At 44.7% G+C, this 15,084-nt stretch overlaps 1 protein-coding gene across 1 annotated transcript; it reads left to right on the top strand.

Moving 5' to 3' along the window:
• Nucleotides 1-11,015: 11,015 nt before the first annotated feature.
• Nucleotides 11,016-14,559, top strand: LOC115356458 (stonustoxin subunit beta-like; the record flags this gene model as incomplete). Its single annotated transcript, XM_030047632.1, has 4 exons — nucleotides 11,016-11,173; nucleotides 12,951-13,124; nucleotides 13,296-13,342; nucleotides 13,991-14,559. Coding segments are annotated over 4 exons (903 nt in total), but the record flags the coding sequence as incomplete, so codon positions are not given.
• Between the last annotated feature and the right edge of the window lie 525 nt (nucleotides 14,560-15,084).

Raw genomic sequence — 15,084 nt, 5'->3', positions numbered from 1 at the left:
TGGCAGAATCAACTGGACTTCCTCACACTCAACCAAGCCACACCCCCAGTATATGTCTACATGCAGAAGCCTCGGGGGACGGGACATGGTGGTGGGCTGGCGGTCATTCATCATGCTGATATCCTGGTGAAAGAACTTCTTGCACCCAAGACCACCTCCTTTGTGTGTACCATTTTCACAGTGGCAAGGTCCGTTCCACTCCAGGTGGTCCTCATCTACCACCCCCCCCAAACCCTCCACCAGCTTCATGTCCGAGCTCTCTGAGCTCCTCACCTCCACCTGTTCCATGTCCCCATCCACACTTCTGCTCGGGGATTCCAACATCCACGTGGACTCCAGCACCTGCAAGTTCGCCACTGAATTTCTCTCACTACTGGACTGCTTCAATTTCACCCAACACGTCCAAAGTCCCACCCATGCTAAACGTCACACCCTCGATTTAGTCTGCTCCACTGGCTCACCCCCCTCCCATCTGCAGTGCATTGATCTTGCCGTCTCTGACCACCACGCCATTCTGTTCACCATGCCTTTCTCCCTGGCCAAACTCCATTCCAAATGCACCATCACATTCAGGAACATCAAGTCTGTCAACACACCTTCTCTATCCAGTTTCATATCTACTCACTTGGTATCTGTTCCCCCTGACACCACGGTGGATGGTTTGGTAGCCCACTACAACACCTCTCTCTCAGTTTGGACTCTCTCACCCCCCTCAAAACCAAGGTTGTCTCCTTCAACCATCCCGCCCCCTGGTATACCACCGAACTCCGGGCCATGAAGGCCAGGAGTCGGCAGCTGGAGAGGCTCCACAATAGATCTGGCCTCACGGTCCATCTGCTGGCTTTCAAGGACCATGTGACAGGCTACAAGGATGCTCTCTCCCGGACCAAAACACAATACTACTCCACCCTCATCAGCTCTCAGGAAGGTCACCCCAAAACTCTGTTCACCACAATAAACCGCCTACTTCACCCCCCTGCCGACTCCCAACCCCCGGACGCTGCCAGCCTCTGCTCCAGGTTCTGCTCCAGGTTCCTAAGGCCAAAGTCAAGTCCATCCACCACCAGCTACTAGGCCATGCCCCTCACCCACCCCAGCCCCAGGCTGCTCCTCCCCCCACAATGTGCCCGCCTCAGTGTTGCCTTTCATCCTTCTCCCCTGTTGATGCTCCCATTATCACCGAACTGGTCACCAAGTCCAAAGGCTCCACCTGCTCCCTGGATCCCTTGCCCACTCCCCTGGTCAAAGCCTGCCTGCCCACAATATGCCCCCTCATGGTAGACATCATCAATCTCTCCTTCACTTCCGGATCTGTGCCCAGTTGTCTCAAAACCGCCTCTGTCACTCCCATCCTCAAGAAGCCTGGTCTAGACCCTGATGACTTGAACAGCTATCAGCCCATCTCCAACCTTCCTTTCATCAGCAAAATTCTGGAAAGAGCAGTCGCCGCCCAACTCCACCAGCACATGTCCAACCATGAGCTCTTTGAAACCCTCCAATCCGCCTACAGAACCCACCACAGCACTGAGACCACCCTCATAAAAAGTACCAGTGACCTCCTCATCACTGCTGACTCTGGCCATGTCAGCCTACTCATCCTTCATGACCTCTATGCCACCTTTGACACTGTCTCTCACTCCATCCTCCTCAACCGCCTCTCCAACCTCATTGGCCTCACTGGCACTGCCCTCTCCTGGTTTCATTCATACCTCACCAACAGGACACAGTTTGTCACCATCAACCGTTCCAGCTCCCCCCCTGCCCCAGTCAATCAAGGTGTGCCTCAAGGTTCTGTCCTTGGACCCCTTCTTTTTCCAATTTACATGCCCCCCCTAGGTCAGATCATTCGCCATCACGGTCTCAATTTTCACTGCTACGCGGACGATACTCAACTTTACCTCAGCACCACCCCATCCACTCAGCTTCAGCTGTCAACTGCTTTCATGAAATAAAATCTTGGATGTCATCAAATCTACTCAACTCAACAGCAATAAAACTGAGCTCTTGGTTGTGGCACCCAAGGCACTGCTCCGGAAGGTTGGGGATTTCCTTCTCCAGGTCGACGCTGTTCCATCTCCCCATCCCCTGAAGTCTGCAACCTCAGCGTCATTCTGGACTCCACCCTTTCATTCCACTCACATGTCAAATCCATCACCAAATCTGCCTTTTTCCATCTCAAAAACATTTCCAGACTCCAGCCATCACTCACTGACACTGTTGCTGAGACCCTCATCCATGCCTTCATTACCACCCGCCTGGACTATTGCAACGGAGTCCTGTTCGGGGCAACCAGTAAGACCCTGGACAGGCTCCAGTATGTCCAGAACTCAGCTGCCAGGGTTCTCACCCACACCAAACCCTGGCAGCACATCACCCCACTCTCATCCACCTTCACTGGCTCCTGGTGAAATTCCGCAGTACCTATAAACTCCTCCTCCTCACCTACAAGTCCCTCCACTCCCTGGACCCCCGGTACCTATCCGACCTCCTTCACCATCACACTCCATCCCGGAGTCTTCGGTCCGCAGGCATGGGCCTGCTCGGTGTCCCTCGTGCCAGCCAATGCACCTTTGGGGACAGAGCTTTCAGTATTGCTGCCCCCACCCTCTGGAACTCCCTCCCCTCTGAGATACAGTACAGGCCAAAAGTTTGGACACACCTTCTCATTCAATGCGTTTTCTTTATTTTCATGCGTTTTCTTTATTTTCATGACTATTTACATTGTAGATTCTAACTGAAGGAATCAAAACTATGAATGAACACATGTGGAGTTATGTACTTAACAAAAAAAGGTGAAATAAATGAAAACATGTTTTATATTCTAGTTTCTTCAAAATAGCCACCCTCTTGGCATTCTCCCCATGAGTTTCAAGAGGTAGTCACCTGAAATGGTTTTCCAACAGTCTTGAAGGAGTTCCCAGAGGTGTTTAGCACTTGTTGGCCCCTTTGCCTTCACTCTGCGGTCCAGCTCACCCCAAACCATCTGGATTGGGTTCAGGTCCGGTGACTGTGGAGGCCAGGTCATCTGCCGCAGCACTCTCCTTCTTGGTCAAATAGCCCTTACACAGCCTGGAGGTGTGTTTGGGGTCATTGTCCTGTTGAAAAATAAATGATGGTCCAACTAAACGCAAACCGGATGGGATGGCATGTCGCTGCAGGATGCTGTGGTAGCCATGCTGGTTCAGTGTGCCTTCAATTTTGAATAAATCCCCAACAGTGTCACCAGCAAAAACACCCCCCACACCATCACACCTCCTCCTCCATGCTTCACAGTGGGAACCAGGCATGTGGAATCCATCCGTTCACCTTTTCTGCATCTCACAAAGACACAGCGGTTGGAACCAAAGATCTCAGATTTGGACTCATCAGACCAAAGCACAGATTTCCACTGGTCTAATGTCCATTCCTTGTGTTTCTTGGCCCAAACAAATCTCTTCTGCTTGTTGCCTCTCCTTAGCAGTGGTTTCCTAGCAGCTATTTGACCATGAAGGCTTGATTGGCGCAGTCTCCTCTTAACAGTTGTTCTAGAGATGGGTCTGCTGCTAGAAGTCTGTGTGGCATTCATCTGGTCTCTGATCTGAGCTGCTGTTAACTTGCGATTTCTGAGGCTGGTGACTCGGATGAACTTGTCCTCAGAAGCAGAGGTGACTCTTGGTCTTCCTTTCCTGGGTCGGTCCTCATGTGAGCCAGTTTCGTTGTAGCGCTTGATGGTTTTTGCGACTCCACTTGGGGACACATTTAAAGTTTTTGCAATTTTCCGGACTGACTGACCTTCATTTCTTAAAGTAATGATGGCCACTCGTTTTTCTTTAGTTTGCTGATTGGTTCTTGCCATAATATGAATTTTAACAGTTGTCCAATAGGGCTGTCGGCTGTGTAGTAACCTGACTTCTGCACAACACAACTGATGGCCCCAACCCCATTGATAAAGCAAGAAATTCCACTAATTAACTCTGATAAGGCACACCTGTGAAGTGAAAACCATTTCAGGTGACTACCTCTTGAAGCTCATGGAGAGAATGCCAAGAGTGTGCAAAGCAGTAATCAGAGCAAAGGGTGGCTATTTTGAAGAAACTAGAATATAAAACATGTTTTCAGTTATTTCACCTTTTTTTGTTCAGTACATAACTCCACATGTGTTCATTCATAGTTTTGATGCCTTCAGTGATGAAAATAAAGAAAAGGCATTGAATGAGAAGGTGTGTCCAAACTTTTGGCCTGTACTGTACGTCTCACCCCTACCCTGGACTCATTCAAATCAGCTCTCAAAAAACATCTGTTCACTCTGGTACATTTAAAAACTTTTCTTGTGTCTGTGTCTAAATTAAAACATAATTTCACTAGGTAGTAAATAAATAACTTTTTTTATTTTTAGTAAGGAACTGTTTTAATGATTAGAATAAACCCCTCCTTCATTTCTGTGCGTTCTATCTGACATATTCATTGGTTCTAAAATGCTAAATGTTTATACCCTGATGTCCACCTTCAGTTGCACTTGCAAAATCTAGGAGTGAAAAACAAAAGAATGATTTGTTTTTTTTTTTGATGAACACAATGCCATTAATGCCACTGCAAACCTTTTTAAAATCAAGGAATTCTCTTTTTGTGGTCTTGCTTCATTTTTACACTCTGTTTGCTGTGCATTTCACTTTTTTATGTCAAGATCTGCTGAACACCATAAACCATGAATTCAATTATATCAGCCTCTGACACTTTTTACACATTATCATTTTTCTCAGTGGGCAGCTTTTCCACTTCCTGCTTGCCTGGTGAAAAGTTCCTCCTGTTTTCTTGCCATGTCCCGCTGAATTCTCCAGGACAGCAGCAGCTCTACAGCTGAGGCAGCGCTGTGTTGTTTGTTAAACTGTGAACTTCATTCTCCCCAAATCCTCATCAGGATGTGCAGCTTGTTGTTTATTTCTTCAGACTGTTTTTTGGCTAACAGCTGAAAGGGACCAACAGATATATTTCCAAGGATGTTCACATGTTTCACATTTAATAAAAGATCCATTTGTTGTTGTTTATTGGAGAGACACACACAATGTCTTATAGAGGCCTGAGGAGTATTGTTTCATGTTTAATACTGGATATAAGTGATGTGGTCTGCTAAATCCTTCATAGGGAAGGTTATTTACTGCCCATGTTTCCATCCCCAAAGAGAATCTGCTGCTCTGACTCTGTTTCTTCCTCCAGGGTGGACCATGGTGGAGAGCAGTGGTTGAAACCAGGTCTGAGGAAGTGTAAGTGTGGATTTAGTTTGACTCCTGAACACAAAGCAGCAAACATTCAGCTGTTTAGATGCTGCAGCTGCAGTTTCTGCTGCTTGTTCTCAGCTGCTTTTACCTGCTGAACCAAACAAAATCACATTTGATGCTCGACCATAAACACAATCTTTATTCCTTTAATATTTACACATTTTCTCAACTGATTGTTACACATTACTCCAAACTAATGCCAGTACTGTTGAATCACCTGATGCTCTGATCATTTTATTACACCATCTGTACATTTTCAAGTCAAGTCAAGTCTATTTTATTTATATAGCCCAATATCACAAATTACAATTTTTTCTCATGTGGCTTTACAGCAATACAACATCCTCTGTCCTTAGACTCTCACATCAGATTAGAACAACTCCCTAAAAAAACAACTCCCTAAAAAAACCTTTAACAGGGAGAAAATATAGTAAGAAACCTCAGGGGAGCAACAGAGGAGGGATCCGTTCCCAGGACGAACAGCGGGCGGGCATTATAAAAGGGGACATGTGTGGTGTGTGTGTGTGTGTGTGTGTGGGTGGGGGGGCCTCATAACTTCCTCCTTATTTCCTGGAACTGTACATAGTTCATGTCACAACTGTAAAATAAACACGTGTGATTCACTTGCCAACTGTATCCTGTTTAGTGTTACCCGGCTTGGGAGTGGAGGAAGGTGTTGTGTCCCCGGTTACCCTGAGATGGGGTCATAACAATTTGTATTTTTTTTATTTTTTTTATTTATTTTTTTATCAAAACATTAAATGAACTCGCCTCTGATTGGGTGAACCAGGTGGAACTGTGCCACACTAGTGTTTTTAATATAAACTGATGAATTTATGAGGAAGTAACCACACCCTCAGATCACAAGTACACATACACACACACACACACACACACACACACACACACACACACACTCAGGACTGTCTCAGGAGAGTCAGCAGCGTCTTCTCTCTCTGGGTTTCCTCTCCAGGTGAAGCTGAAAGTCTCTTGGATTTGATGTGGATGTGACTCAGCAGGTAAAGAGCCAACCAGGGATCATTAGAGATGTTTGATGAACAGGCTCCTATTGTGTTTCAGAGCTGGACCACTGAGAGCACACTGGGACCACAAGGAGCTGGGAAGTCTTTCCAAACCTGATTTCTGTGTTAGCAGATGTAAATATTCATTGTGTCATAACATTGATGTCTGACATTGATGGGAAAATCAGTTTTGTCTCAAATGTTTTAAAAATGTGTTTTTTCTTGGTGACAGAAGTCAGAGTCGGGTAGAATGTAATCTCAACTCTTCATCCATGAAATATGCACAGAATTACAGAACCAGTCTGACAGCTCGGATCAACTTGACTGGATTTGTTTTTATATGCAGTTGATTCACCAAGAGCGAAGAGCCCTGTTATATTATTTTTACACTATTTTCACCTGTGCCTGCTATTTCAGTTTTAACCCTTTGAAACCTGAACAAATGGATTAAGATTTAAAAAAAAAACACAAAAAAGGTGATGAGAAATGCAGCACCAAATTTGTAAGCAGTAAAAAGGATATATATTTAAAAAGAGTTAATAAATTACACCCAGACAAAAGAATTATCACAAATGTAACGCCAGGAAACTAAATATCAATATCGTATATCCTGTCATGGAAAGCTTGTTGTCATCAATCAGCTTCTGTGTTTGTGTCAAAGTGTTGGCTCTGCTATGGAACCGGCTGGGAAGAGGAAGAGGAGGTTCCCCGCCTCTAGAACCACTCTGTCTGGAGAACATGACAGCCAGACCAAAGCTCAGAGGTAAGACGAGGATCTCTGACTGTCCATGACTGTTCTCCATCTCAGAGCTCAGCAGGCAAATCAGCACAGCAGCATTATTCACAGGAAAAGCTCTGTGTGTGTTGTGTTGAAGGACTGAACCTGAACCTGAACCTGAACCTGGACCTGAACCTGGACCTGGTGGACCTGAGTCCAGCTGTGAGTCCATGAAGAGTGACTGGTCTATGAGTCATCGTAATAACTTCAAACACAGACAGCACTCTGTGGATCATGGGTAATTATTTCAAACTGATGATAAAACAGATGGTTTTTTTTCTGTTGTCAGATTCACAGTCATGAGATACAGAATTGGTTCCAAACTTCAGACTCTGTTGACTGAGTTTCCTGTGTGTGTGTGTGTGTGTGTGTGTGTGTGTGTGTGTGTGTGTGTGTGTGTGTGTGTGTGTGTGTGTGTGTGTGCGCGTGTGTGTGTGTGTGTCCTCCACAGAGTCCACCAGCAGAGCTCAGAGGTTCCCAGTGCTCAGTCTGCCCAGCAGCATCAAACAGACCTGGCCTCCATATTTATGGTGTGTAAATGTCCAACAACATACCAACTGAACAACAACCATTCTGCTCACAATGGTCTCCATGCTGCTCTCTTTACATCTTTCAGCCTCTTTGACCTGGATTTGATTTGGTGTTTTGTGTCCACATTTTAATGTGGAAGTCTGATTCTTTGATTTTTCTGTTGCAGCTGCTGGAGGAGAAAATGGTCACCTTTGTGAAGAAGGAGCTGAAAAACCTCCAGAGGTCTCTGAGGCCAGATTACCCAGAATGCTTTGAGAGGCAGAGGGAGGATGAGGAGGTGTTGGACGGTGAGGAGGAAGAGCAGAGGTGGAGCAGCAGAGAGGCTTTTCTGCAGATCACACTGCACTTCCTGAGGAGAATGAAGCAGGAGGAGCTGGCTGAGCGTCTGCAGAGCAGTAAGAGGAGTTCAACTCCTTTAACAGGATGGAAAGGAGGAATGATGGGAAAATGGAAATGTTTGCATTTCTACCCTCTGCTGTAAATACAGACATTTCTAAAACTAGATCTCATCATTCCAGATTGGAAGGGAAATGAGCACAATCCAATGTTGATTTATAATATTTGTGCAAAAAGCTGAACACAAAGTTCACCTGAAAAATGTTGCCTTTCACATTTGGCTGCACACAGTCAGGACTCGTTTTTCCACCAGCAGTTATGAGCTAAATCACTATCAGGGATAATCTGGAACTTTCCATAACTTGGCACTCTTCAGGATCTGTGAAGTTCAAGTTCTGCTTTTTGTTTCCTCTTTCTGTTGAATGAGGAACCAACCATGAGGGATACGAAGTGCCCAGAATAAAATCTTATCTGTTTTTAATCTTGCTTCATTTTTTCCCTCTATTTGGCCGTGCACTTGATGCCCAGATCTCCTAAACTCTGAGATTTCAAATTCAGTTTTTCACTTAAACCAGCCGGGCTGAGCTCTGCTGAACACCAAAAAACTTCAATTAGATTATATCAGCCTCTGACACTTTTTACAAATGAGTATTAGAGCCACATAGGGAGGCGGTCGGGGTGGATGGTGGGCGCACAAGTCACAGGACCTTAAATGCATGACACCAGTCTTTGCTGCGAGACAGCGTGAAGCGAGACAGATTAGGTATCATGTCACAGAGACTGCAGGTCAACTCGCAAACCTGACCTTTTTTGTGCCTACTTTTCCTAACTCCATACCGTTTCTTTGATTCCATAATGTTTTAAGACACTTAAAATAACCATCTTTTAGTGGAAGTAATTGGACAGAAAAACTAGCCTGTTTTGTAGCTGCTGGCTGAAGCAATATTGCTCAGTACAGGACCAGTTTCAAAAATTTTTAGTCCCTATCAATCATTTGGACCCCAAAAGGTGGACAAATAGGGCCCAGGCATGACAACATTGAACTGTTTCATAGAAATGATTGCTGAACATCTGAAATAGCCTTTGCCAAACTCTCAGAGTTGAAAACAATCAATAGATACTTTTAAAAGGCAACATTCACATTACATTTAATACAATATCCATTTGTTTGTTTTTTCTTGTTTTTTTTTTTTTAATTCAGAAACTCTCGCAGGGTGCCAACATGAACTCAGATCTAACCTGAAGAAGAAGTTTGAGTGTGTGTTTGAGGGGATTGCTAAAGCAGGAAACCTAACACCTCTGAATCAGATCTACACAGAGCTGTTCATCACAGAGGGAGAGAGTGGAGAGCTCAATGAGGAACATGAGGTCACACAGATTGAAACAGCATCCAGGAAACCAGCCAGACCAGAAACAACAATCAAATGTGAAGACATCTTTAAACCTTTACCTGGAAGAGATCAACCAATCAGAGCAGTGATGACAAAGGGAGTGGCTGGCATTGGGAAAACAGTCTTAACACAGAAGTTCACTCTGGACTGGGCAGAACACAAAGTCAACCAGCATGTCCACTTCACATTTCCATTGACTTTCAGAGAGCTGAATCTGCTGAGAGGGAAAAAGTTGAGCTTGGTGGAACTTCTTCATCACTTCTTCACTGAGACCAAAGAAGCAGGAATCAGCAGGTTTGAGCAGTTCCAGGTTGTGTTGATCTTTGACGGTCTGGATGAGTGTCGACTTCCTCTGGACTTCAACAACAACCAGATCCTGACTGATGTTACAGAGTCCACCTCAGTAGACGTTCTGCTGACAAACCTCATCAAGGGGAACCTGCTTCCCTCTGCTCGCCTCTGGATAACCACACGACCCGCAGCAGCCAATCAGATCCCTCCTGACTGCGTTGACATGGTGACAGAGGTGAGAGGCTTCACTGACCCACAGAAGGAGGAATACTTCAGGAAGAGATTCAGAGATGAGGAGCAGGCCAGCAGAATCATCTCCCACATCAAGACGTCCCGAAGCCTCCACATCATGTGCCACATCCCAGTCTTCTGCTGGATCACTGCTACAGTTCTGGAGGACGTGTTGAAAACCAGTGAGGGAGGAGACCTGCCCAAGACCCTGACCGAGATGTACATCCACTTCCTGGTGGTTCAGTCCAAAGTGCAGAACGTCAAGTATCATGGGAGAGCTGAGACAGATCCAGTCTGGACTCCAGAGACCAGGGAGATGATCCTGTCTCTGGGAAAACTGGCTTTTGAGGAGCTGGAGAAAGGCAACCTGATCTTCTATGAAGCAGACCTGGCAGAGTGTGGCATTGATATCAGAGCAGCCTCAGTGTACTCAGGAGTGTTCACACAGATCTTTAAAGAGGAGCGCGGGCTGTACCAGGACAAGGTTTTCTGCTTCGTCCATCTGAGCGTTCAGGAGTTTCTGGCTGCTGTTCATGTCTTTGTGACATTCATCAACTCTGGAGTCAGTCTGCTGTCAGAAGGACAATCGACCTCCCAACTAAAACACCTCTACCAGAGTGCTGTGGACAAGGCCTTACAGAGTCCAAATGGACACCTGGACTTGTTCCTGCGCTTCCTCCTGGGTCTTTCACTGCAGACCAATCAGACTCTCCTACGAGGCCTGCTGACACAGACAGGAAGTAGCTCACAGACCAATCAGGAAACAGTCCAGTTCATCAAGGAGAAGATCAGGGACAATCCCTCTCCAGAGAGAAGCATCAATCTGTTCCACTGTCTGAATGAGCTGAATGACCATTCTCTAGTGGAGGAGATCCAACAGTACCTGAGTTCAGGACGTCTCTCCACAGTCAAACTGTCCCCTGCTCAGTGGTCAGCTCTGGTTTTCATCTTACTGTCGTCAGAAGAAGATCTGGAGGTGTTTGACCTGAGGAAATACTCTGCTTCAGAGGAGGCTCTTCTGGGGCTGCTGCCACTGGTCAAAGCCTCCAAGAAATCTGTGTAGGTTCATAGAGAACTGGACATATTTCACGCATAACACATTGTTATCTTCACAAAATGAAAATAACTGTCATGTTATTGTTTTCATCTTTACCTCCTCTTCAGGCTGAGTGTGTGTAATCTGTCAGAGAGAAGCTGTGTAGCTCTGGCCTCAGTTCTCAGCTCCCAGTCTTCTAGTCTGAGAGAGCTGGACCTGAGTAACAACCAGCTGCAGGATTCAGGAGTGAAGCTGCTCTCTGCTGGACTGGAGAGTCCACACTGCAGACTGGAGACTCTCAGGTAGTCTCAGGTGTCTTGGGATTTGAGAAATATGATCTTGTGTAAAACTTCATTTAAATGCCCAGTCCCTTTTACTGGATGGATATATCTCCATGTTTTCACAAATAAAGGTCGCTCTTAATTATGCTACTTCTTGTTGACATTTTCAGAGAATATAACATATACTTAAACTAACCCTGTAGGTCTCTTTGATCTGAAAACAATTCTGTCTTGTATGGCCCAAAATCTCAACTCAAGCTAAAAAGTGAGAGAGCCTTTGCTGTCGCTGCACCACGATTGTGGATCCAGTTGCCGTTAGAAATTAGATGTGCTTCCTCCATCTCTGCCTTTAAATTGCAGCTGAAGATGCATTTTTATTCACTGGCATTCGTTGTCCACTAACCTTTTAATGTTTTGGCATGTCCATAACTCTGAATGTGTCCTTTGCTGTTTAGAGTTGTTAGGGTCCAGGCAGCCTAAGCTGCCAGGACACTATTGTATTTCCAGTTCTTCTTTCTTCTTCTTCTTCTTTTTGCAAAAACTGTAAAACTAACCCTAACCCTAACCTATTTCCTCCCACAATTTTTGCTCAATTGACACCAAACTTGCTACAGAGCATCTTCAGACTGTCCTACACAAACGTTGTTTCTCAGATTTTTGATTTATCAAAAATTGAGCCTACAGTGCATCAAAATGTTTGACTGTAAACAGTACTGTAAACATATACCTGCAAATTCTTGCCAAATAAATCGTCAATGTTCATGAAAAAAATGGACAAAATTCTAGAGTCATGGTCGATGATGTGTGGCAAATTTCAGAATTTTATCTCAAAAACTGAATTTTTGACAGCATTTTGAATTTTGCTCTCATGTGAACAATTGGAGTCAATGCAAGAATGGCATTTTTAAACATCAGCTTTTCACTTATGGAGCAAATCAATCATTGTTAAAAACAAATGATCAACATCTCCATGCTGTCTAGATGCAATATGTGTATTTTCAGATTTTTGTCTTAATAACTGAATTTTTGACAGCTGTTTAAAATCTGCCTTTCCATGCATGGCTGCTGCTGTCCTGCAGGTCAGTGATTGGCTCAGTCAGTTTGTGAAGCTGCATGTGAAGTTTTAGCTCAGTGAGATAGAGGCCAGGCCTCGGTGTCCAAGATTGCGAGTTCAAGCCTCAGCTTGTGCAACATTCCCATGTGCCAAAACTCAGAAAACTTTGCACAAAGCTCCAGTCCCATGCCAGATCATTTTTGTCTTGATGACTTATTTATTTATGTATTTATTTTATATTTCACGTGCTGTGAAACAGAGGCCTGTATGTCACCGTGTCGGTCGCTCAGCAGTTAGGTCCAGAGCAGAAAATCTCCAAAGCTTTGTGGTGGATCACCATGAAACTTGGTGACAACATTCATGTTGCAGAGAGCATAAAATGTCCCAGTTCAAGTGACCCAATGATTTTTTCCTCTTGTGCCCCCAACAGGAGAATTCTCTCCAAAGCTTGTTTTGTTTTGAAGAAAATCTAATTCAAATCAATGCCAAACTACTTTGGCTCTTTTCTGAGGTAAAAACTGAGCAGAGAAAACAATGGACTCACTGTTATTGATCAAAAACACTTGTAAACCCCCACTGCTGTGTTATGATTATTTGCATATTTCAACAACAAATATATTATCCTGTTAAATCTTCTTTACACATAGCTTCTTGTCATTGATCAGACTCCTAACCTGTGTAGCTTTTTGTGAAAACACAAAGCAGATGATGTGGTGGACTGATTGTGTTTGTGATGCTGTGCAGGCTGTCAGGCTGTCTGCTCACACAGGAAGGCTGTGCTTCTCTGGCCTCAGCTCTGAGCTCCAACCCCTCCCATCTGAGAGAGCTGGACCTGAGCTACAATCATCCAGGAGACTCAGGAGTGAAGCTGCTCTCTGCTGGACTGGAGGATCCAACCTGGAGACTGGAGGCTCTCAGGTATGGAGAGACACACACAATGTCTTACAGAGGCCTGAGGAATATTGTTTCATGTTGAATGGTGGATATGAGTGACGTGGTCTGCTAAATCCTTCATAGGGAAGGTTATTTACTGCCCATGTTTCCATCCTCAAAGAGAATCTGCTGCTCTGACTCTGTTTCTTCCTCCAGGGTGGACCATGGTGGAGAGCAGTGGTTGAAACCAGGTCTGAGGAAGTGTAAGTGTGGATTTAGTTTGACTCCTGAACACAAAGCAGCAAACATTCAGCTGTTTAGATGCTGCAGCTGCAGTTTCTGCTGCTTGTTCTCGGCTGCTTTTACCTGCTGAACCAAACAAAATCACATTTGATGCTCCACCACAAAGACAATCTTTATTCTTTTAACATTTACACGTTTTACAAACAAATTTTTACACATACAGTAAAAACAGTTAACACTCACGCAAAGCCTTGCTTATTTGTTAAACTACCTCTAACCCTAACCCATCTGTTGTTTTCAGACATTAAAACTACAGACAACATCTCAACACAGAAAAATGTCCAAAATTATATCCAAGATCTGAGAACAGTTTACCCAACTGTCTAAACTTTTATACTTTTTCAGTAATTAAAAGGACCCATTGACAAATAGTCCACTAATAGTGTTTTTTATATTATTTATTAATTTTACAAATTAATAAATGACTTTATCAATCACAATTTCCACAGCAGTTTGTGACATCCAATCATTCAGATCCTGCTGTGAATGAAGACGACGGCTCACACAATGTGTCATCATCAAAGTGTTAACAAATCAATAATCAAACTGTTAATAAATCAGCAGATAATAACCACAGCAGGTCTGTTGTGTCTTGTTCTCTCCATCAGATTCCTGTGAACTCAAACTGGACTCAAACACAGCTCACAAAAACCTCGTCCTTTCTGAGGACAACAGGAAGGTGACAGCAGTGAGAGAGGAGCAGCCATATCCTGATCACCCAGAGAGGTTTGACATCTGGAAACAGGTCCTCTGCAGAGATGGTCTGACTGGTCGCTGCTACTGGGAGGTCGAGAAGAAAGGAAGAGTTTATGTGGCAGTGACTTACAGAGGAATCAGCAGGAGAGGAAACAGTGATGACTGTGTGCTTGGCAGGAATGACAAGTCCTGGACTCTGATCTGCTCTGATGATGGTTTCACTGCCATACACAATAACAGATATACAAACATCCCTGTCCCCCCCGCCTCTAACAGAGTGGCAGTGTATCTGGACTGGCCTGCTGGCTCTCTGTCCTTCTACAGCGTCTCCTCTGACACACTGATCCACCTCCACACCTTCAACACCACCTTCACTGAGCCTCTGTACCCGGGGTTTGATTTCTGGATAGATGACTCCTCAGTGTCTATGTGTTAATTTGAGGGGTGAGAGTCGCCTTCAGTGTGGATTAACACACACACACACACAAGTGATGGGGATTTGAGTGTGGGACTTGAACTGAAATTGCACACACAGTCACCTGAGACTTGAGATTTTAGGTTCTGAGGACCCAAATGCAGGAAACCAGGCAGGCCTGCAGCATTTAACATATTTAATATAATTAACGCAGGTTAACATAGGAAGTCAGACCTCAGAGACTCTGAAAACAGGCAAGGCAAACACACACCATGAACCGACAAAGACAGAACTGAACACAGAGCTGAAACACACCAGAGACGAACAAGGAAAAAAGAAAACACAAGACAGGAGAAAACAGAGGATCTGCTTCCGGGGAGGGAACAGATCAATCAGGGCTGATGGATCTAAATCAGGACAGGTGTGGGAAGCTGGGCTGTTTAAAACCAGTGTGGTGACTACCAAAAAACAAGACTTAAGTAGTCACTTGATGGTGGCGTGAGGAATGTCCAGAATTTCCCTGGTTAGGATCAGTAAAGTATATCTATCTATCTATCTATCTATCTATCTATCTATCTATGTCTTGACTTT

This window comes from Myripristis murdjan, chromosome 24, assembly GCF_902150065.1.
Source record: "Myripristis murdjan chromosome 24, fMyrMur1.1, whole genome shotgun sequence".
Classification (NCBI taxonomy): domain Eukaryota; kingdom Metazoa; phylum Chordata; class Actinopteri; order Holocentriformes; family Holocentridae; genus Myripristis; species Myripristis murdjan.
Note: the sequence above shows the minus strand (reverse complement) of the source record. Positions and strands in the feature narration are given on the sequence as shown.